Genomic DNA, 25,740 nt, shown 5'->3' on the forward strand with positions numbered 1-25,740 from the left:
ATTTAATGCTAATATATTATTTCATATGCAGTTAATATTCTATGTTTCTCACTTGTCAAGTAATGTCCTTTATAGTTTTGTTCCTGCAGTGAAGGATCCAGTGAAGGGTCATCTATTGCATATATTTGTTATATCTTTTTTTAGTCTTATATTTTGTTTTTGATAATTTTAATATATCAAGTCTTTGAAAATATGAGCATGCTGTCTGTTTTTCTGCTGTCATGGTGTGTTGTGTCACCTTATGCACATGCATGCGTGTGTCTTAACATGAGATTATAGTTCTTGGAAATTCATATATAGTTCTTGGAAATTTGTAAAAAAAACTTCGTGAGGAAGTTTTTTTTAATCCTCACCTAAGGACATATTTTCATTGTTGTTAGAGAGGGAGAGAGAGGAAGGAAGAGAGAGAAACATTTGTCCGTGTCTGGATGGGTACATCTTATGTGCTGAGACCAGGGATCATCCATTCTCAGACTGGATGGAACTTACAACCTAGGTATGTGCTCTGACTGGGAATTGAACCTGTGACATTTAGGATACAGGGACGATGCTCCAACCAAATGAGCCACACCACCCAGGGCATCATATATAAGAAGCCTTTAATGCTGGGGTTGGAAGTTTCTTCCTTTAGAGAGCGTTTGCTGTTGTGTCTGCTAGGTGCTTAGGCAAACTAGTGTCCTCTGAACATTTGAAACTAAATTTGTAGCTTTAGTCTTTACTGGCCATTTAGGTAGGTAATTCATATTGCTTGCAGATGGGTTTGTGATTAAGGATTCCCCTAATTTCACCCCATTACTGGGGAGGATTCCTGTGATTTCCCTAGTGTTGAATAAAGGGACAAAATTTCCTTCTGGCTCACCCATAATCTGCAGGTTTAATTTTTGGTGGTTCCAGTTCTGTATTATAGGGTATCCTTTTAGAGTCCCTGTCTTTGGTGGTCCTGAGTCCTTTTCCTTAATACTTCTGCATGGCCTTGAAAGCTAACATTCTAGTTTGAGGTTTGGCAAATGCCTTCAAGGAGAAACCTGGTCTTTCCTTATCTTTTTGGATTCTTCTACCTAGTATTTGGCCTCTGAGTTATTACTTAACTAACCTCTTGCTCATTAATGATTTTTAAAAATGTTTCATCCAGATGATCAGTTGGGTACCTACTTGTTATTCCTCTGTAAATGGAACATTTTTAAAGCTGTCTCACATATCCACTAGGCTACATTTGCTGCAGGATATATACCCCAAAGTTACTGAGCCAGGTATCCTGTTGTGTAGGGGTATTTAGGACAGAGCAGTTAACATTTGGAGAGTCCTTGCCAAAAATACTCTTAGATTTTATTTCATTGCCATTAATTGGCTCTTTCCTGACAGTATAAATATCAAGATCTTAAAGATCTACTCCTGTTTCGTACTTTTTATGGCAGAAAGGAATGTCTTTGTTGCTCAAAAATTGGGAAATTGTGGTGAGCATTTTGTCAACTCGAAAATCATATTTATGAAAAAATTAATTTAGTGTTTCTTAGATTAATTTTATTAGATTGCCTTTTATTCTTTTTTAAAAAGATTTTATTGCACTTTGCCTGCCTGAGCTTACATTTTAAGTGGTTTCAATGAAATAAAAAAAATTCCTGATTTTTAAATTAAGTTTTCCTTTTTTTAAAAAAGGTTTTATTTTCAGGGAGAGGAGAACAAAGGGAGAGAAAGAGAAACATTGATGTTTGAGAGAAACGTCAGTTGGTTACCTCTTGCACGCCCCCAACTGGGGACCTGGCCCACAACCCAGGCATGTGCCCTGGCCTGGAATCAAATATGCAACCTTTTGGTTTGCAGGATGACACCCAACCCACTGAAGCACACCAGTCAGGGCTCCAGTTTTTTAAAATGTTACTGTTAAAACATATGCAGCTCACTTGCAAGGTTTCTGCAGTGTTATCTTTGTCAGTGCTTGTGAATGTATTAATATTAGACTCTTTATGTTTTTAAACTTCTACAATATTTAGAATCTACCTGTCTTAGTGTTTCAGACCAAATTACAGTGGTAGGAAGTACATGGTTAAGATTTAATTACAAAAACCCTTTTACCTGAAAGTGACCCTGAAAGAGTCATTTATACATGAGAGTTAACCCAATAAGTATTTATTGAATGAGCGAAGTGCAGCCAAATTGCTACTTAGCCACATTATGGTGCCTTTTATTTGAAAAAGCAGAAATTGTGCAGGCTGGTGTAGCTCAGTGGATTGAGCGCGGGCTGCGAACCAAAGTGTCGCAGGTTTGATTCCCAGCCAGGGTACATGCCTGGGTTGCAGGCCGTGACCCCCAGCAACCGCACATTGATGTTTCTCTCTCTCTCTCTCTTTCTCCCTCCCTTCCCTCTCTAAAATAAATAAATAAAATCTTAAAAAAATAAAAAATAATAAAAAATGGTTAATTAATCAATAGGATGTATTTTTTTTTTAAAAAAAGAAAAAGCAGAAATTGTTAACTTTTCTCAATCTTTTTTTCCCCATCTCTTACATGTCTGGAGTTTATCATGCTTTTTACAGTAAAACATACCTAAACATTATGTCTACACTGAATTTCCTAATCTCTCTGTGCTTGATTTTTCTCAGTATTTTGTTTTGTTTTGAAGTTTAGTTTCCAGCTGTCTTCAATAAGCATTTGGTTGAGTGAGTTAGGAAAACTTGCTAATAAATTAGAACATAAAGTAGTGTTACAAAGGTAGTATCTTCCATGTCTCCCACACACACTTAAAAAATAATTTAAGTTATATTTATTGAGCACTGTTGTTTGCCGGGCATTTGACTAAGAACTTTTGATAGACTCATAGTTAAAGATACTTGGTACCCTCATCACCTGCTTTGCTTGTATATAGGCGTGTGTGTGCAAAAACACCTATATCATTTTTAAACCTAGTTTCAGTTCAAAAGCAGCACTAAACAAAAGGTTGCATTTTTGTCTCTCATTGTGAAAACATTGTTTTCAGTTTTATTATGGTGAACTTTTCTTTGAAATTTGTTTATTGTTTTTTTTTTAGAGTGAGAGAGAAGGGGGGGGGGGGCAGAAGGAAACCTCCATTTGTTCTTGCGCTTATTTATGCATTCATTGGTTGATTATTTGTGTGTGCCCTGACTGGAGACTGAACCCACAACCTTGGTATATTGGGATGAACCAAGGTTGATGTATTGGGATGACACTGTAATCAGCTGAGCTACCTTGCCAGGGTGGTGAACTCTTCTATGGTTGCATTAATGTGATGAAATAACTATTATTAATTTCACCTTAACACTTACAGTGTACCATTTAAAAGAGTTAACAATTTGTTTAGAAAATTATTAAAGTATTTTCAGGATATTTTTGTATTTATAGTCAAATACAATTGCTTAATCTCTTAAATTTTCAACTACTGCATACTTGCATTATCAAAGAAGAAAAATCCTTATATTTCTGACTATTTATAGCTTCTTTCATCAGAAGAAAACTTCCACAGAATTTGTTACAGCCAGTCAGATAGTCAGTGTGGTTCTCCTCCAAGGGGTTGGTCAGAAGAGTTGGATGAACGTGGGCATACCTTGTATACCAGTGACTATACTAATGAAAAGGTACATTCTTTTTTCTCATCTAGTTTTCTTGGTTGAATCCTCTCATAAAATCATTGTGTACTGAAATTTTAGTATTTAAAAAACACTCAGAATATTTTTCATTGTAATTTGTAGTCATGTAAATTGACAACATGAAAACTCAGTATAACTACTGACTCATGGTTTTAAACTACTTACAATAACATTGATTTTTATGGGGTCAGAACCCACTTAAGGCAGACCTTTTTTAAGGGCAGGCATGTCGAGTGTCATTCTGTTTAGACTTCTTCAATAAACATACTGCTTTATACAGTCATCCCTTAGTATCCTTGAGGGATTGGTTCCAGGACCCTCCTTTTCCCCCACAGATACCATAATCTGAGGGTGTTCAAGTCCTTGGATTATATAAAATGGTACAGTATTTGCACTTAACCTATATTTGCACATGGGCTACAGCAGAGTCTGCCTACGTATCACTTCATTCGCATGAATTCAGTGTAGAGTTTGGCACGTGGCAAATCTAAATTTTGTTTTTTGGAACTTTCTAGGATTTGGGGGTTGGGGAACTTTCTAGGATTTAGGGATGTTTTCAGTCTGCAGTTGGTAAAATCTGCGGGTGGGAAACCTGGGGATACAAAGGGCCGACTGTATTTCTCTGGGGGAATAGATTTTTGGGAATACTAGTTTTCTTAGCATGTTATGATATACCGCCTCACTTCCTATACTTCTTTTCTTTTATAACCAAGTTATATAAAATAAAAACCATGAATCTAGTATCTTATGATTAATTAGCTGGTTTGGAAGTGCATATTGAAATTTTATTGAGTGTATTACATCTCAGATCATCAGAGAAAGTAACTGGATTGATTGGGCTGGTTTAGAGGATAGGACCTTTGGGAAAGAATGGAGGAGATAGGCTTTTGCCCCACTCCCACCCCCCGCATTTCCGCTTTAATTATTTGACACTGGAACACAAGGAAACAGTAGTATTCATATATATTACAATCAAGATCACATGTTTGTATTAGCAGTAGGCTTTCTTTCCCTCTTCACATTCTCTGTATTACATTGTATGAAATAGTTTTTCTATGATTATTTAATCACATTGAGTAAGATATGTTGGCTATGAAGTTTGGCTTAAATTGTTTAGTAGTTTTCTACTTAAAGATTAAAGAAAAATCCCCTTCTGTTAATTTTTTAATCCTGTTTTTGAGGTGGGTGTGGTGGCCCTGTGTTCAGCGCATACGTATCTGTGTATCTTTACGTTGTATAAGAGTATTTCTTATGTTTTAAGTCGTACTTGAACTACTAGCTTGACTTTGGATGAAAAGGAGAGAAAATAAGCTTACATTTAATATTGAGTTATTTACTCTTTCTAAACTTAAAATGTAAGCGTTAGCATAGGTTGTTAAATTGTTTTTTGCAGCTTTCTAAAGCAAGTAGAATAGAACTTACAAGAATAATATCTAATATCTCTGATTATAAAAGGCTAAACTCTCCTTTATTTAAATTAAAAGATAACACCTGTTCTGTTTTTATAGTGGCTCAAGCATGTTGATGATCAAGGTAGACAATATTACTACAGTGCCGATGGATCTAGGTCGGAGTGGGAATTGCCAAAGGTAATAAACCTTAACTCTGAATTTCTATTTAAAAATAGTAGATGAAATAATATGCAAATGGTTTCAGTAGAGTTATTTTTAAATTTTTATTCAACTTTTTTTTACTTTTTTTATTGATGTTCAAATACAGTTGTCTCTGTTTTCCCACCACCACTTTCCCCCACCCTACCCACAACCATCCCCTACCCTCAATCCCACCCCACCTTGGCTCTGTCCGTGAGTCCTTCATATATATTTAACTTTTTTATTTTATTAATTTTTTACTGAATTTATTGAGGCGATATTGGTCTGTAAAATAAGACAGGTTTCAGGTACACATTCTGTAATATACCATCTGCATATTGCATTGTGTGTTCAGCACCCCAAGTGAAGTCTGGTTCCATCACCATTCATTCCTGCTTTACCCTCTTTTCCTCTTGTTATTACCATACTGTTGTTTGTGTCTGTAAGTTTTTTTTCTTTGCTTAGTCTGTTCAACTTTTTAAAAAGCAACAGAGTTAATTTCTTCAGAATTCATCGAGAATCCTGGGATTGGCTAAAATTTTCTAAAACGTGCATTATTTTTATAGATATTATTGATTATTCCTATTAAAATATTCTTTTGGTTTAACATGAAATTTATTTTTCATTATTCCTGGAATAAGAATTCTTTTCAGTGCCAGTAATGCCATCTTATATCTAGTTATCTTGAATACATTAAATTTTCTACTTGAAGTTGGTCTTATATTTAATCTTTATTTTGAAGAGAAAGATCAACTCAATATTCATGTTTATTGTATGAAATATGTGTTATAATTGAGTCAGTTATTGGCTGAGAGAGGCAACATGTAGTGATAAGATCTGCTAGGGTATCACTGGGTATCTCTTCAGACACAACACTAGGGCTAAGTTTAAATGATATCTGTGCAAACACTTAGATTTTAATTGGTACATTATTTTAATATTTTAGAAAACAGCTATAATTAGCATGTCTGTGGCATCAATTATCAGATAGATTTTAGTTTTTAAAGAAATTTCCTTAAAATAAGTGAATTTAAAGAAAAATATTTGGTATAAATAAATACACATGGATATAGAAAAAAATTACTAGGTGTTACTAATCTAGTGAACTGGTGCTAACAGTAGTTTTTTTTTTTTCTGTGAGTGTTATCTGGCTTGATACTCATAAAATAAGATATATACAGCCTGTAGTTCATTTCTAAGACCATGCCTTGTGCATCTGTATTGAGCCAGTAGCAAAAGAGCTCCATTATAATTCTGATAGCTTTAAAATGTTACATTGATCAACCTACATGGATCTCAAGGAACAATGTAGGTTGCTATGATGGAAACTTGGTGGGGGTTAGGGAGAGAGGGATGAAGGAAATACGATTTTTATTGGTTAATTTGGCTATCAAGTATAGCCCTAGAAATCTCTTGTAGTCAAAAATCTTTGTAAAGTCTTCAAATAAGCGTTTTTGGGTACTTGATCATGAATTTTCCATAGGTACTTTGTTTTTTGCCCGGCGCAGCACAACTAAAACTATTTCATATTTTTAACTACTTTATTGTTTAACATTTTCTAAATTAGAAGCCATATTAAAGTTTACATTTAGACAGTATTTTTTTAAGGACTGTTTGGAACTTAACATATTGGTATTAATAAAGATAATTTTTATATTTTAATTACAAAAGCTCCCATAATACAAAGAGTTTAGAGGATATTATTAGATTGTAGGGGTTTTTTTTAAGACTTAATTTTTTTAGAGCAGTTTTAGGGGTTTTTTTATTGTTTTCAGTTATAGTTGTCCTCATTTCCCCCACCCTTGTTACCCTACCTCGCCCTCCCCTCCCCCATGTTTTAGATTTACAACAAAATTGAGAGGAAGGTACTGAGATTTGCAGTATATAGCCCCTTTCCCCCCCATACATGGTCTTCCCTATTTTCAGTGTCACATAACAGAATCATATTTTTTTTTTTACCAAGAACCTACATTGACACATCATAATCACTTACAGTTTGTTGTCTACCTTAGGGTTCACTCTTGGTGGTGTTGCACATTCTATGTGTTTAGACAAAAGTATAATGACACATCACAGAGCATTTTGATTACCCTAAAAACCTGTTCTCTGCCTATTCATGCTCCTTCTCTTTCCCCAGCAATCACTGATCTCTTTTTGGTCTTTATAGTTGGGTCACATAGTTTTTATTTAAAGTTAACTGTAAACTCATACCAAGATTGAAGAAAGATTTAAATAAAATTTATTTAAAAGTGCCATAAAAAAATTAAAAAGTACCATAAATTGCTCTGAGGATTAAAAGTTTTATATTACTACTTTTTAAAATTATGAAATATAATTTAGTAAAACATTCGTAGATTTAAATTTTTGTCATTAATTTATACTTTTGTATCTGATTCATACTCACAATAAAACCATACTACTTTTTAAACTTTAAAATTGTGCTGAGCGCTCAGATCCCTGTAATAGTCTTATTTGATGAACCATAACATAACAGTTGAGTGGTACAGTAACAGTGTTGGGATTTTTTTCTTTTTGGAAGTTTTCCAGAAATTGAATATGAAATGATCTAACTTTATTTTCCAGATTTAATTGTCCCTCAATAAAACTTTTAAGTGACAAATTAATATTCCAAGCTTTATATGGCTATTAACAAAAGTTTAGGAGAAAAGAAGTATTCATAATAAGATTAATAATAGTTTGTTTTGTAAATGTACCAGGAAGAAGTTGAAAAATATGTCAGGTGTTACTTTTTAATACTGGTACCCTTTATAAGAAAAATCTATGGATAGTGATGGCTAAAATGTAATATCCTATGTGCTGGGATAAGAATATGTTTTGGGTATATAAGTATTCAATATTAAAAACTATAAAACAGTACTTAATTTTATAATATTAAACTTATAAAATGAGATCAGATTTTGACTTAAAAAATCAGAAGAAAAATCTGAAAGTGTGTTTCATTGAAAATGATTTTGAACACGGATTATATAATATTAATTAAATTAAAGATGTAATGTTAATTTTATAATGTTAATTTTGTTCCTCTTGACAAATTTGAATTATCACTCCTATTATTCTGATTGCCTAGAGTAATGACATCAAACATAAAACTTTTTTTTGACTGAGTTTTCCCAGGTCAGGGTCTACTAAAAGGAGAGGCTCCCAGAATAACTTTGCATAAGGGCTAATTTGGAAACTTTACTTAACTGGTAGCTGGGTTTTTTAAAGACATCTGTACTTTTCTTGGTCAGAAGACATGTGGGCTCAATATTAGGAAACTAACTTCTGGAGATGCCCTGGGTGAAAGGGAGAAGAGAAGCAAGGGACTTGAGTTATATCAAAACTGGAAAGGGTAGTTAGTTCTACAGCAATGGGAATGGATGCTGATTGTGACCAGTATTGAGTTTTTAGTTTTGTGATATTATCTTATTTTCTGCCACCATATGCCACTTAGAATAAAATGTCAGAAGGTCTAGGCAATTTCTTGTATTTCCAATTAAATTTGATACGTAGAAGAGGCTCGAGTTGGGTACAGTAGGAATAAGGAAAAATGTTTTAGAACCACTGTTTAATGGATTGTTGATGTAAGATAAAGAAAACTGCAGATTTAATTCAGTACCCTAAGAAATTTAACAATGAAAGTAAGTCTTAAGTTCTGTCAAATAGATTTGTAACCTTCAATACAGAGATTAGAAATTTAACTACTATTTTCTAAATACATCTTTGATCTCAGTACTGTGTAGGTATTTTAAGAGACACAAATGCATAGAGCTTGGTCTTTACCCTCTAGGAGTTTGTTACAAATTTGGAAAGGAGAAACACGTTCATATGACAGCTAAGTAAGATAGAACGTGTACACACATATTATATACATCTGGTTCTAGATTGGGAATAAGTGAAGGGAACTGTAAGCTCAAAGACAAGAGGAAGGGTTAATGGGGAAAAATAAAGATGAATTAAGAGCAAAGAAACCACAAAATATCTCTCAAAATGAATGCCATTTAGAATTTTTTTAAAAGACATGAAAAACTGATGCTATTATAGACATGAGAAAATCAAGAGATCATTGTACTGTAGATGATAAAAGCTTTATGTTGTAGATTTTCAAAGAGTTAAATGGATTTGGAGCTAAGATGGCGTCGGAGTAGGAAGGAGCAGATTTGGCTTTCCTCTGCTCAGGGGAGAGAGTCCTGACCGATCTTTGGAGTGGAAAGGCAAGCAACCAACATATTTCAGCATTTTTGAGAACGGAGGACCAAGGATTGTGGCAGAACCGAAAGAACAAAGAACGGATTGCTGCATCAAGAAGAACCAGCCTCAACACAACCTGCCCTCACCAGCACAACAAAATATAGAAGGTGGTGGACAGAGTGACCCACATTTAACCAGCTGGCGGGAAGGAACCACCAAAAAAAGACTCAACAACAATCAGAACCCAAAGGCAAACACAAAGCCAACTTAAACAACAGCCCAAGACCAGCGAGCTTGGGGGGTCAAGGAAACAGCACCACTGAAACTCACTGCTACTCTACTAAAGAAGTTCGAATCATAAACCGAGGGAGCCAGAACAGATCAATATAAGAAGCTGAGGTGAACAAGAAGAGTCTCACAAACAATGGGAAGACAAAGAAATACTCCCCAAATGAAAGGAAAGGAGGAAGCCTCAAAAAGAATGCTAAATGAAACAGAGGCAATTCAACTATCAGATATTGAATTCAAAGCAGTGATTGTCAGGAAGCTCAATGAGCTCACAATGAGCTACGAGAAACTACAGGGAAGCTACAATGAGCTCAATGAAAACTACATCAGCATAAAAAAGGAAATAGAAACTCTCAACAAGGGCCAAGGGGAAATGAAGAATACAATCTCTGAAATGAAGAACACAGTAGAAGGAATGAAAAGCAGGATCGATGAAGCAGAAGATTGGATCAGTGAGCTAGAGGACAAAATAGAAGAAAACACCCAGAAAGAGCAAGAAAGGGAAAAGAGGCTCAGAAAGAATGAAGAGGGATTAAGAGAAATGCAAGACAATATGAAACGTAATAATATCCGTATAATAGGGATACCAGAAGGAGAAGAAGAAGAACAAGGGATAGAAAACCTAGTTGAACAAGTGATGATGGAAAACTTCCCTAATTTGACGAGACAAAAAGTCACACAAATACAGGAAACACAGAGAGTCCCAATCAAGAGGAACCCAAGGAGGCCCACCTCAAGACACATCATAATTAAAATGGCAAAATTTCAAGACAAAGAGAGAATCTTAAAGGCAGCAAGGGAGAAGAAGGAAGTAACATACAAGGGGGCCCCAATAAGGCTAACAGCTGACTTCTCAATGGAAACACTCCAAGCCAGAAGAGAATGGCAAGAAATAATCCAAGTAACGAGAACCAGAGGCCTGCAACCACGACTACTTTACCCAGCAAGGCTCTCAATTAAGATAGAAGGCCAAATAAGAAGCTTCTCAGACAAAAGAAGTCTAAAAGAATACACCTCCACTAAACCAGCTCTGCAAGAGATGCTGAAGGGATTGCTTTAAGGAAAGAAAGGAAAAGAGAGAGTGAGAGAGGATCACATGTACATAAAAGGCAATGAATAAGTACTTATCAATAATAGCCTTAAAGGTAAATGGACTAAACGCTCCAATCAAAAGACATAGAATAGCTGATTGGATAAGAAAACACGACCCACACATATGCTGTCTACAAGAGACCCACCTCAGGATAAAAGATCTGCACAGGTTGAAAGTGAAGGGCTGGAAACAAATTTTCCAAGCAAATGGACAGGAGAAAAAAGCCGGGGTAGCAATACTCATATCTGACAAAATAGACTTCCAAAGAAGATCCATAAAGAGAGACCCAGAAGGTCATTTCATAATACTCAAGGGAAGAATTCACCAAGAAGACATAAACATAGTAAATATATATGCACCCAACATAGGAGCACCTAAATACATAAAGAAAATCTTAGAGGACTTCAAGAAAGATATGGACAGCAACACAATTATTGTGGGGGATTTTAACACCCCTCTATCAAAAATGGACAGATCTTCCAAACAAAACATCAACAAAGATATTGTGGCATTGAACAATACCCTAGACGAACTGGGCTTTACTGATATTTACAGAACCCTCCATCCCAAAGAAGCTAAATACACATTTTTTTCAAATGTACATGGAACATTTTCAAAGATTGACCACATGATAGGACACAAAACAAGCCTCAACAATTTCAAAAAAATTGAAATCATACCAAGCAATTTCTCGGATCACAAGGGACTGAAACTAGAAACCAACCACAAGGAAAAAAACCCAAAACACTCAAATTCATGGAGATTAAACAGCATGCTATTAAACAGTGAATGGGTCAAGAATGATATTAGGGAAGAAATCAAACGGTTTTTGGAAACAAATGAAAACGAACTCACAACAACCCAAAACTTAAGGGACACAGCCAAGGCAGTCCTGAGAGGGAAGATCATAGCGATACAGGCCCACCTAAAAAAGTTAGAAACATTTCAAACAAACAACCTAACCCTACGTCTACAAGAACTCGAGGAACAACAACAAAGACAGCCCAGAGCAAGCAGAAGGAAGGAAATAACCAAGATCAGAGCAGAATTAAATGACATAGAGACTAAAAGCACAATTCTAAAGATCAATGAATCCAAGAGTTGGTTCTTTGAAAAGATAAACAAAATCGACAAGCCTTTAAGCAGACTCATCAAGAAAAAAAGAGAGAAACCCAAATAAACACAATCAGAAATGAAAGAGGAGAGATTACAACAGATACCACAGAAATACAAAGGACTGTAACAAATTACTACAAAGAGCTGTATGCCAAGAAATTTGAAAACCTAGATGAAATGGACAAATTTCTAGAAAAATATAACCTTCCAAAACTCAATAAAATGGAAGCAGAAAGCCTGAACAAACCAATAACAGCAAAAGAAATTGAAGCAGTAATCCAAAAACTCCCAACACACAAAAGCCCGGGACCAGATGGTTTCACAGGAGAATTCTACAAAGCATTTAAGGAAGAACTAACACCTATCCTTCCCAGACTATTTCAAAAAATCCAAAAAGATGGAAGACTACCAAACTCTTTTTATGAGGCCAACATCATCTTAATCCCAAAACCAGATAAAGACACAACAAAGAAAGAAAACTACAGGCCAATATCGCTGATGAACATTGACGCTAAAATCCTCAACAAGATACTGGCAAACCACATCCAACAGTACATTAAGAAGATCATACACCATGACCAAGTTGGATTCATTCCAGGGATGCAAGGATGGTAAATATACGCAAATCAGTAAATGTAATACATCACATAAACAAAAGCAAAGACAAAAACCACATGATCATATCGATAGATGCAGAAAAAGCATTTGATAAGGTACAGCACCCATTTATGATAAAAACACTCAGTAAAGTGGGAATAGAGGGAGCATTCCTCAACATAATAAAGGCCATATATGAGAAACCTACAGCCAACATTATACTCAATGGGCAAAAATTAAAATCTTTTCCACTAAGAACAGGAACAAGACAAGGATGTCCACTTTCACCACTTCTATTCAATATAGTACTGGAGGTTCTAGCCACAGCAATCAGACAAGAAAAAGAAATAAAAGGAATCCAAATCGGAAAGGAGGAAACAAAACTGTCACTGTTTGCAGATGACATGATAGTGTACATAGAAAATCCTATAGACTCCACCAAAAAAGTGCTTGACCTAATAAATGAATTTGGCAAAACAGCGGGATACAAAGTCAATATCCAGAAATCAAAGGCATTTCTGTACACCAACAATGAAACAGCAGAAGCAGAAATCAAGAAAAAAATCCCATTTGAAATAGCAAAAAGGAAAATAAAATACCTAGGAATAAACCTAAGCAAAGAGGTAAAAGACCTGTATTCAGAAAACTACGTAACACTGAGGAGAGAAATCAAGGAAGACACAAACAAATGGAAACATATACCGTGTTCATGGATTGGAAGAATTAATATCATTAAAATGTCCATACTACCAAAAGCAATCTACACATTCAATGCAATACCTATTAAAGTACCAATGGCATATTTCACAGGCATAGAACAAACACTTCAACAATTTATATGGAACCATAAACGACCCCGAATAGCTGCTGCAATTTTGAGAAAGAAGAGTAAAGTAAGAGGAATCACAATACCTGACACTAAACTATACTACAAGGCCACTGTAATCAAAACAGCCTGGTACTGGCATAAAAACAGGCACATGGACCAATGGAACAGAACAGAGAGCCCAGAAATAAACCCAAGCCTCTACGGTCAATTAATATTTGACAAAGGAAGCAGCAACATAAAATGGAATAAAAATAGCCTCTTCAACAAATGGTGTTGGGAGAACTGGACAGCTACGTGCAAAAAAATGAAACTCGAGCACCAACTTACACCTTATACAAAAATAGATTCAAGGTGGATAAAAGACTTAAATATAAAGCGTGACACCATTAAAGTCCTAGAAGAGAACGTAGGTAGGAAAATCTCAGATATTTCACGCAGAAACTTTTTTACTGACTTGTCTCCTAGAGCAAGGGACATAAAGGAAAGAATAAACAAATGGGACCTCATCAAAATTAAAAGCTTTTGCACAGCTAAGGAAAACAGTATCAAAATAAAAAGAGAACCAACTGTATGGGAAAACATATTTGCTAATGATACCTCAGACAAGGGTTTAATCTCCAAAATATATAAAGAACTTACACGACTCCACTCTAAGAAGACAAGTAACCCAATTAAAAAATGGGCAAAGGACTTAAACAGACACTTCTCCAAGGAGGACATACAGAAAATCCAAAGACACATGAAGCGATGTTCAATATCGCTAGCCATCAGAGAGATGCAGATTAAAACCACAATGAGATACCACTTCACACCAGTCAGAATGGCCATCATAAACAAAGCAACAAACAACAAATGTTGGAGAGGATGTGGAGAAACAGGGTCCCTAGTGCACTGTTGGCGGGACTGCAGACTGGTACAACCATTATGGAAAGCAGTTTGGAACTTCCTCAGAAAACTAAAAATGGATCTGCCTTTTGACCCAGCAATTCCATTGCTGGGACTCTATCCTAAGAACACTAAAACACCAATACAAAAGAACCTTTGCACCCCGATGTTCATAGCAGCACAATTTACAATAGCTAGGTGCTGGAAGCAACCTAGATGCCCATCAGTAAATGAATGGATCAAAAAACTATGGTACATTTACACAATGGAATTCTATGCAGCAGAAAGAAAGAAGGAGCTCATACCCTTTGCAACAGCATGGATGGAGCTGGAAAGCATTATGCTAAGTGAAACAAGCCAGGCAGTGAAAGACAAATACCACATGATATCACCTTTAACAGGAATCTAAACAACAAAACAAAACAAAACAAAAAACTAGCAAAATATAACCAAAGACACTGAAATAGGGGATAGTCTCACAGTGGCCAGAGGGGAGAGAAGAGGGAATTTCAGGGGGGAATGGGTAGGGATTACAGGAACAAATTTGGAGGACACATGGACAAAAACTAGGGGTGGGGGGTAATGGGGGGAAGGGGGGAGGGTTGGGTGGATGGGCTGGAACGGGAGTAGGGGGGAGAAAACTGTACTTGAACAATGATTGAAATAAAGAAAAAAAAAAGTTAAATGAACAAAAAAAAATAAAAACAAATGTTACATGAACGGGTGAATGTAATAAAGAAATTTTTTTCTGAAATGAAATTGCTTTATTTGTTTTAAATAAGGTTTATTTTTTATTTTTAAGTATATTTTATTGATTATGCTATTAGTTTTCCCAATTTTTTTCTCCCCTTCCCTTTGAACCGCTCAACTCTCCAGCATTCCTTCCCCCTTAGTTCATATCCATGGGCTGTACATACAAGTTCTTTGACTTCTCTGTTTCCTATACCCTTCTTAACCTCTCCTCGTATTTTTTATGCCTACCAGTTATGCTTCTTATTTCCTGTACCTCCCCTCCATTCTTCCCCTCCCAATCCCCACTGATAACACTCCATGTGATCTCCATTTCTCTGGTTCTGTTCCTGTTCCAGTTGTTTGCTTAGTTTTTGTTTTTTAGATTCAATTGTTGATAATTGTAAGTTTGTTGTCATTTTACTGTTAATATAAACTAGAAGTTTTTGAGATAAAAAGACAGTCATTGAAATAAAAAGTACAGTGGATAGCATAAACTATAGAAGAGACAGAGGAAGGTAACATTAATGCATAGTTAAGGGAAATGAAAGGTAGAGTTTTCTATACTCATGCTAGGAAGTGAGTGGAGAAAATGGTAGAGAAATAATATATAAAAATGTGACTTAACGGACGTTTTCTAAAGCTAAAGGAAGGATAGGTAGACATCCACATGTTGACAAAGTTCACTGGATCTGCAGAACATCATTATAGGGAGACAATTGTAAAAGCCATCAAAGGGTTAAAGATCAGATTACTTGCCTGGGTGGATTGCATCACTGAGCCATTGAGGCCTTTCTTTACCCACTCCTGTATCAGTGCTCTTTGCTGTGTACCTGTTGCTGCATAGTGGCCTCCCACTGGATGAGGTGTGTTGTCATGCCATTAACTGAGTTCAGTAATGTGACTTGCTTTCAGTGATGGGATGTGAGCAAACGTATCAGAAAGCACTGTATTGAGATGCTTCTGTACCAGGTCCTGGCTTTTGTACCAGGGCTTGCTCTTTTACCTCTGCCATTGCCATGAGAAGAACATGCCAGGCCAGCCTACTGGTCCCAAGAAAAGGAAATAGATTTTTTAAAACAAATAAGTTAACAAAGCCTCTGAGTCTGGGAAAATACAAAAGATCTAACGTTTGTTTTATTGGAGTTGCAGAAGGAGAGGAGAAAGAGTGCAAGGCTGAAAAACATTTGAAGAAATAATGTTTGGAAATGTTCCAAATTTGGTAAAAGACAGACCAACAGATTCAAGAAGCTGAGTAAACACTAGACAGGATAGACCCAAAGAAATCCACATCAACATTGTAATCCAATTTCTGAAAACATAAGGATTTCACTACCCTAGCCCCTCCTTCTCCACCCTCCCAATCTTGAAAGCATCTCAGTGAAACAACACATTACTTTATAGGGTGATAATGATTTGAATGGCAGTAGATGTCTTGTTAGAAACTGTGAAGCCAGAAGGAGGTGGTGTGGCATTTTTCAGTTGTTGAAAGAAAAGACCTTTACACCAGTAATTAGTAACACCTAGTGATAATTGTATATCCAGCAAAAATTTCCTTCAGTAATGCAAGTAAAATAAAGGCATTTTTACATGAAAGTAAATTGTGAGATTTATCATTGGCCATCTTTTTCTGAAAAAAAAAAAACCTATAAACAAAAGGGAAATGCTAACTGAAGAAAACTTGGAACATTGGGAATAGAGAAAAATGGGAAGGCTGAATATCTGAGGAGACTTTGTCCTGAATTAAAAAATTATGTTTGACATTCAGAACAAAAATTACAACATTTCTGGAGAGCTGGTCCCTTGTAGTACAGGCTTCCCCTGCTAGGTGAGTGTTCTAGGAAGCCATCTGTATCAGTGTACCAGCTGGCATGGTTGTGAGAGGCTGCGTTCAGCCTCAGTGATTTTTTTTTTTTTTTGGAAGACCTAATGCATTTGTGTTGGCCAGTTTCATGATGGGTGATTTATGAGCGCACCTGCACAAACTGTACTGAGTGTTCAGCAGTTTTTGACCAAAAATATCATGATCCCTGTGCCCACTCTCCCCATCTGATCTTGCCCTGAGTGACACTCTTTTTGTTTCCTCATTGAAACAAGTCCTTAAAGGGAAATGTTTTGCCAGTGTGGAAGAGGTGAAATAATAAACAGCAGAACTAAAAGGTATCAAAATCAACAAGTTCAAAACTGTTTTGAGCAGTGGAAAAAACATCTCAATTAGGTGTATTGCATCAACTGGAGAGTACTTTGAAGGTGACTGAAGTTTAAATATGTAAGAATATACTATTTCTTTTTATATACTGGTTTTTGGAGTCCCCGTTGCAGAGATGTTTAAAACAACTATATCAAAAAAAGGGAGAGAGTAATGTAATTTTTGGTAAGGTTTCTACATTCCAATTGAAGGAATAAAATGTTGATATTAGTAGACTGATGTATTGAGTATGTAAATTGTAATCCCTAGAGCAAGCACTAAAAACCATAACAAGAGATACATTCAAGAAACTACAGGTGTACCTCAGATCGATGTTTCTCTCCCTCTCTTTTTCCCTCCCTTCCCGTCTCTCTAAAAATAAGTAAATAAATAAAATCCTTAAAGAAAGAAAAAAACTATAGATGGTCCTGACTTACGGTTTTTATACCTTATGATGGTGTGACCGTGGTTGGCCTTCAGGAGAAACTGTACTTCATATTTTGAATTTTGATCTTTTGCTGGGTTAGAGATATGTATACAATTCTCTCTTGTGATGCTGGGCACCTGCCATGAGTACAGCTCTCAGTCAGGCACGTGATCCTGAGGGTAAACAACAGACTCTCTTCAGTGTGCTGTGTTGCCAGCAGGTTTTTTTGGGGGGAGGGGTGGGTATTGTGTTCTGAGAATGTTCAAGGTAGGCCCAGGTAAGCTATGAGGTTCAGTGGATTAGGTGTGTTAAATGCATTTTGAACTTCCAATATTTATAACTTCTGATGTTTTGGGGGGAAGTAACCCCATTGTAAGTAAGTCATGGAACATCTGTATAGATAAATTAAAATATGGCAGAAAAGGAGAAACAGGGATGTAAACAGAACAGAAAACAGACTTAATTACATTAAATGTAAATGTCCTACACTTATGTTAAAAGGTTTTCAGAATGGGTAAAAAACCATGACCCAACTATATGCTTCTACAAGAAAAATCACTTCAAAAGTAATGCTATATTATTACATCATGCTGAAGGTTATCAGATAATCTGCAGTAAATCTCATAGTCTATGGTGAGATTACAGAAGCTTTCCCATTAGAATTAGTAACTAGAACTCTATCACTGCCTCTGTTCAACTATAGAATAAGAGAAAGAAAAAGAAATACCAGTTTTTTCTGCTTTCAAAAAGTAGACCATTCCTATGAAAACTTCTGTAAACCAAAGTGGCATAGAGTACGTGACAACTTTATCATAAAAGCAAAGTTTTTCTTTGGATCTTTTTTCTGCTAGTGAAAACAGGTACTAGTATAGGTCTTTTGTAAAAGGGAAGTGGCATAATATAAACTTTAAGAAAGTGGGGGTTACCTATAATAGAATTGAAAAGAAAGATACAATTTTTTTTATTAGAAAATCAAGAGAATCTACAAACTAAGAACTGATGAGAGTTCAGTAGAATTGCTGGGTATAAAATCAATGTAAAAACTACTCATTTCTCTAGTAAGTAGTCAGTTTGAAAATGTGATGGAAATAAAGTTCCTCTTTGCATTAGCAGCAGCAGCAGCTGCTACAAGGAGAATCTTGACTAAGAAGATGCTTGTTAAAGTTTGTAAGGTCTTAACTAAAATTTCAGAGCAGAAATGAAGGGCATAAAGGAACACCTGAATAAATGGTGCAGTATACAATTATGATCTTGCATTGGGAGAGCTAATTTTGTAATAGTGTCCACATTAGTTTGTAAAATTCACTGCATTTCCATTTATTGTCTCCCTCCCCATCTTTTTGGCATCTTGTGCTAAATTTTATTTGCAAACAGAGGCCTATGAAGAAACAAAACATTCCTGAGTAGGGAGAATGTGTGTTGGGAGGGTGGATACACATGAGGGACAGGGTTCCGGCCATGGTGATTTAAGATGCGGTAGTATGGGGGCATGTGTAGGAAAATAGACCAGAACAGAATAGGAAGCTCAGATGTGGCATTAGAAATCAGTGGGTTATGCATGGACTATGCAGTAAATGTTGCTAGGATTATTGGTTATTCACATGAGAAAAAAATAACTAAATGTACGCCTTGACCTGACTTAACACTTAATGACTAATTCCAGGTAGATTAGAGATATAAATATAATAAGCACACATAAAGGCTATAGAAGGATATATCAAAGAATATCTTTGACATTGAAGTAGGAAGGATTTCTTAAACAACACTAGATAAGGAAAAACTATGAAAGGACAGATTAACAGATGTGACTGCATTAAAATTAAATGAAATGTCTTCTAATATAAAAACATACAATACACAAAGGAGAAAAGGTGAGCTACAGACTAGGAAAAGATGTCTTCAACTCAGTTTACAAAGGTTTAGGATCCCCAAAATAGAGAACATCCTGTTCTTCTTGTACCTACCAGTAAGAGAAAGATATCCAGTTGAAAATAGGCAAGGTATATGACTAAGCAATACACAGAAGAGGACATACATGAAATAAGTACATGAAAAGATACTCAGTTTTACAAGTATCCAGGAAAATGTGAATTAAAACAGTGAAATAGCATTATATCCTTTATATAGATTTTTAAATGTTTGCAAATGTACCTACGTTTATTTTATATACGTAAATGTGTATGAGTTCAATAATACCAAGTAGAGCAGTGCAAGGCACTATGATATGCTGGTAAGAATGTGAATTAGTATTACCACCCTGGGCATATCCATTTATAACCATTATGTAGAAATAAAAGTAAATGAATTAGAGCTGCGTACTCACCAATGTGGACACATTTTAAAAAATAAAAATATTGAATGAAAAGAGCAAGTTGAAGAATATGTGTAATATGATTCCGTTTATATAGACTTTAAAACAAGTAATATATATATTTACATGTATAAGTATGTATCAAATTATAAATGCATGAGAATAATAAACACTGAATTATGTGGTACTGCTGGGGAGCGGGGGAGAGGATAGGAATGGGGAAGCTGTATGATATAGTAGAAGCCTCTAATATGGCTATAATATTTTGTTTTCTTTTTTTTAAATGTCTTAATGTTAGATATCCTAAGGCTTGATGGTAGATTTTCATTATGGTCTCTATTCTTTTGTATAAATTTGAAATAATTCAAATAAAATTTCAGTTAAATTTTTTAAATAAAAGTGTTTTTAAAGGGATTAGAAATATGTTAAGTTTTAGCCATCTGATTAACTAGGGTTGTGTGTGTGTGTGTGTGTGTGTGTGTGTGTGTGTGTGTGTGTGTGTGTGAGTGTGTTAACTGTGGGGTCTCCTTATTTTTCTTTTCTCTAATTATCATACTTTATTTTTGTATTGTCTACATTAGATTTTTATGTTTCATTTATGCTTTTTAACGGCTTTTTTGAACATACTGTTGCCTAGTAAAACAATTAGCACATTTAAAATTGTGATTATTACCTAGTCTAACTTTACATTATTTTTGTTGCCACATAGAAAGGGTTTTTAAACAGTGGTAATCATAAAGGTCAAAAGCTAGGATAGGTAACAACATTCATGTATAAGCTTTCACACGACTATTCATTTTCCTTATTGCTAATGATGGTTATCTTGAAAGGATAATATAGCACTGTTTAATAATTGGGTCCCTTTTCACTTAGAGATTTCTGGCACAGAATTTTTTTGGTATCCTTTGAACATCTTTGTTTATTCTACAAATGATCCCTGAGTGGACTGTGATAAATTTTAGGATTAGTAACAGTGAATTAATAACAAACATCTACCTGTGATTACCTGGCTTTGGCAAATTTTAATGTGAAGAATGAAATAACGGCTTTAGGAGACAGTTTGAGAAGGGCCTGTATGGGTTCATTTTGGAGAGAATAAATGGCATATTGTGGAGAAATATATTCGAACATTAAAAACACCTTAAGATATTAAAAAGTACCAAAGATACTTTAGTGGAAGTTATAACCAGTCATTAAATTTTAAGGTTTACTGGGCTTTTTAGGAGTAGAGGTAATAGATATATTAGATATCTTTTGGTTTCAGTAGAAGAATTGTATTCCTTAAAAAGCAGATTACTTTTTTTGTTATTTTATTATAATAAATAATTTACTAAGTTACCTGTATAAAACAGTATAACTTTTAAGCCTCACGTTTCTTTTTTTTTTTTTTTTAAGTTTTTATTTATTTACTTTCTGAAGAGAAGGGAAGGAGAAACAGAGAGAAACATCAGTGTGTGGTTGCCTCTTGCACCCCCCCTTCGGGGGACCTGGCCCATAACCCAGGCATGTTCCCTGACTGGGAATTGAACTAGTGACTCTTTGTTTCACTGGCTGGCACTCAGTCCACTGAGCCACACCAGCCAGGGCTAAACCTCGCATTGCTGAAATGTTTATGCTTGGTGATAATGCTTGACATTTCAAACATTTAAATGATTGAAATGCCTTATTGGTAATATGTCTTTAATTTTATATGCAATTTTCTTGACAGTTTATCATTTGTACACCACTAATATATTTAGGAATGTTCTTTAGAGTTAGGACCATCTCTACCTTTTAACCTGATTATATTTTACCACTTCAGAGAAACAAATAATAGTGTGTTTGGCCTATAAGTGAAAATAGAAGTAAAAACAAAAATCCCTTTAAATGTGAGAGTACTTTACAGTGTATGTAAGCATAATTTTAAAAACCTAAACTAAAAGTTGAATTCATGTGGCTTTTAGAAGTAGGAAGAACCTAAAAAGTTGTCTGATGACTTCATTTTGTAAATTATGATAACTAATACTTATTGGAGAACCTAACTATCAGGGCAATATTTTCTACTTTTATTACTTTGTTCAATACTTATATCAACTCTTTGAATTAGATATTCTGTTATATCTGTTTTACAGTTGGTGAAGCTTAGGAAGATTTGATATTTTACCAAAGATAGTATTAACTTGGTCCATCCAATACAAAAGTGTTGGTCAAAGGTGAGAAAACTGAGGCCAGAACATTCACGTTATTGTCATGATGAACTTGACCTAACCTTATGAGTCATTGGGAGCTAGCATATTTGGATTCTAGTTTTGTTTCTATTATTTATGAAGTGTATTTTTTTCTTTAGTATAATGCTTCATCCCAGCAACAAAGAGAAATAATTAAAAGTAGAAGCCTGGACAGGAGGCTACAAGAGCCGATAGTATTAACAAAGTGGAGACATAGCACCATTGTGCTGGACACCAATGACAAGGTAAGACTTTTTGAGAAAATCTGTTGAGAATTTTGGCAAATTCTTTATTATTTTATTTCCTTCTTGGTTGAATCCCATAACCTTGGTGACTAGCATTTTATTGTGTGTTGCATCAGTTTGTCCTAGAGTAGGTTTTGGTTTTGAAAGTGAAGTTTTGAGCAATGGACCTTCTCATCTGTAGCTTACTGATGTAAATATACCTTGATACATTTGAGCCTAGAAGTTGACAGGTTTTGTTTTTCTGATAACCCTATTTTAAAGTCACATATCTGTTAATTGTCTTCAATCTTTAGGAGTTTTTATAGTACAGACATTTAATTCATTTTCTCCATCCTGGGGAAAATTGCAGTCTTGTGCCCTTTGTTTCCCTAAATGCTCTCTGCATATAGTGCTGCTTTTATCAGAGAAATAATGTTCTCTGCTTCAACAGGGAGTGAATTTGGATGCAAACTTCAGAATGGAAAAGTCATAAAGTTTTTAACTTCCTACTTACATCTTTTCATGTAGCTTCATTTTGGGGATGGAGTAAGAAATCACAGAACAGGCATACATACTAATGTTAAAATGTGGTGGTAACATCCCAATTCTAAATAAATTATTTTAGAGAGATATTTATTAATGGGGATTTTTAAAGAATTTCACTATAAGGCTTCTCTTTCACATAATTAACAGGTTTCTTGCATTTTTAGGTGTGTTACTGAAAACAGAATGAACTCTCCTAAGGCATAGTTCTCTATATTTGGATACTTCATCTTAAATTCCTTTATAAATTATGTCAGTCCATCAGTCAAGACAAGTGTTTTTTTTTAAGTATACAAGTGACTGAAATTCACCTTTGTTGAATTAAAAGGATTTTTGTGGAGCTGCAGAAATAGTCTACACACATAAGATGGACTAAACAGAACAACAATGAAAGTGGTAGATCAGTTTCTAATTTCTGTTTTATAAGGTTGAATGTAGAGGGCATATTAAAGGATTGAAATTCTGGGGTTTGTGCTATTGAAGAATGCTTGAAAATATATTAGCATTGAGATTAACCTGAGGGGGTAAGATTCCTAGAGATTTTAATAGAAAAGTTCATTTTACTCCAAGAACCAGATTACAATTCAGGTATACAGAAAGCTCCTAAATACCATATATAGTGCTCTAATGTAAAAGCTATTGTTGAACCAACTCCACTGCCTCTTAATGCTGAGCAAAAAGGATGATTATTTTGGTAATGTAGACTTATAATTTCTTACTCCTTTTTAGTCTTTCTCAAAATTTATTTTCAGTCAGTTAGAATAACTTTCATGAAGTTCTTGTATTTCCTTTTTCATCTGATTGTTTCAGAGTTGTGAGGACATGATTTTCTTGAGACCAGATAGTCACTTATTTTTGGTAGAAATGTCTTTTTTCTCTACCTGTCCTTTATAAATAGAATCATAGATAATTGCTCCACCCAGTTAACTTTTCTTTTTATCATTGCCTAATAATACCTTTTTAAGATTTGAGGCTGTGAAAGAGGAAGTATTATACCAGAATAGTCTAGTTGACTAATAAAGGGGTAAAGTGTATGTAACTTGAAATGTAATCATAGAAACCTGCTGGATAGCAAATGTTAATGATGTTACAGACAACCTTGGAGAAGGGAGATATGTGTGTTGTATGTGTATATATGGTACATCTGTTTGTTTCTGCCTGTGTATGGTTTTTGCTATAAAACCTGCTGTTGGCAGACTTTCAATGTATATTTATATATGTATATACATTTATAAGTATACATAGATAAATGTGTAAATGCAAAGTTGTTTCTTGTAATAATAATTAAAATTATTACACATAATTACTCCATTTGTTGTGGTTTTAATTTTTGTAGGACTGATGCTATGAAAAAATAAATTATAGTTACTATTCATTTTGTTCATTTGCTTATTTTCTAGTTTGTGGGTCATCAAATCTTTCCTCTTTTTCTCAGACAATTTTAATACTAGACACTCTTAGAAGTTAAGAAATTGACAAGTGAAACATCTGAAATTATCAGAAAAAGTACTTAAATTAGGCTAAACTGAAATTTGGACATTAAGTATAATTTCTTTTTGTAAAGATAAGTTTGGTATGATTTTAATATTTTCTCTATTAATAGTGCAGTGTGAGGATGTTTGATTTAGAAGGTTGCCCCTTCAAGGGTTTTTCCTGTAAACTTGTACTAGTGCGTAGTTTCTCTGTTTACATATTATATAGGATATACATCTGAAGACATTCTCCCAATTGAATGGATGTTAACAGTTTTGCATTATGATTTAATACAAATCTCTAGGTTTGTTGACAGTACCTTATCCAGTTTCATAAACATAGAAGAGTAGACTGATACAGATATGAAGATGAATGTTCAAAGAGATTATTTGGTTTTATAGGGAAATCAATAATATGTATTATCATATGATTTTAAAAATTCTCTTGAAATTATTCAAAATCTTTAGGAGAATGGAGAAAACTTAAATGGAACTTGGCTGTTGATACCAAAAAAATGTTTCCTCAGCCTTATCTTTCATGAATAATCTTACAAACGTCTGTGTTAGAAATCACAAACCATGTTTTAATAATTGCTTTAGAAATGCACATTATTGGTTTGTCCCTGTTTTATTCCTGTAGGCTTAGATGTTAAAATATTTTTTCTGGTGAGTTATTAATCTTTAAATTTGAGGTATCGTTTTTACATTTAAAAACCCATTTTTAATAATTAGAAAGTTAGCTGTAAATTACTTTAAATATTAGTAGTAATTCAATTTCTTACATAGCTGTTGACTAAAATAAAGTTCTCATTCTGGTAGTTGTCAAGTAATTCTTGTGACTGTTCTTTGCCTAATCCTGGATATTCATACTTACCATACCAAGGGCAAGTCAGTATGGTAACTATACATTTTTATTCACAGTATTTAGATTTTACCTATTTTAAATATGGTTAACTCAAGTTGATATAACATTGATTTTAACTCAACATGCATCATTTCTTTTGAGTAGTTATGGAGTATTTAAATTTAACTATAATTGGTAAAATATACCACATTTTATAAACTTTATGATATCTGTAGTTTTCAAATCAGTACCATATTAGTTTCAGAGCTCAATATAGAAGGAAAATAACTAGAAAAATAATTTTTTTAGCTTCCCCTATTAAGCTCTCCCACTGTGAGTAGAAGGAGTAATATAATTATATAAAATAGAGTAACATTTTTCATTACTTATTTTTTATAGGAATCTCCACCTGCCTCAAAACCCTGCTTTCCTGAAAATGAGCCTTCTCCCTCTTCACCAAAGAACCAAGATACAGTTAGTATGATAGCAGCTTGTAGTAAAATTTAGTCTAGCTATTTCCGTCAATTTCAATAAATTAATCTTCTCTGAGTATAATATGTAAATATTTCTTGGGCTTCTATTACATTTCATTGTTTTTTTTT

General features: G+C 34.6%; 1 protein-coding gene across 5 annotated transcripts in view; it reads left to right on the forward strand.

Annotated features, from left to right (window-relative positions):
- ARHGAP12 (Rho GTPase activating protein 12) overlaps positions 1-25,740 on the forward strand; it is a 121,111-nt gene that overhangs the window by 60,790 nt on the left and 34,581 nt on the right. For 2 of the 5 annotated variants that reach the window (XM_036022617.1, XM_028505594.2), the window contains 3 exons: positions 5,111-5,191; positions 22,175-22,300; positions 25,538-25,612. In XM_036022617.1, coding sequence (XP_035878510.1) covers positions 5,111-5,191; positions 22,175-22,300; positions 25,538-25,612 — 282 coding nt within the window. Of the gene's footprint in view, positions 1-3,449; positions 3,591-5,110; positions 5,192-22,174; positions 22,301-25,537; positions 25,613-25,740 lie in introns of all 5 variants that reach the window. The other 3 variants (XM_028505592.2, XM_028505593.2, XM_028505596.2) reach the window with 3 other exon arrangements.

The sequence above is a fragment of the Phyllostomus discolor genome, chromosome 1, assembly GCF_004126475.2.
Source record: "Phyllostomus discolor isolate MPI-MPIP mPhyDis1 chromosome 1, mPhyDis1.pri.v3, whole genome shotgun sequence".
Classification (NCBI taxonomy): Eukaryota; Metazoa; Chordata; class Mammalia; order Chiroptera; family Phyllostomidae; genus Phyllostomus; species Phyllostomus discolor.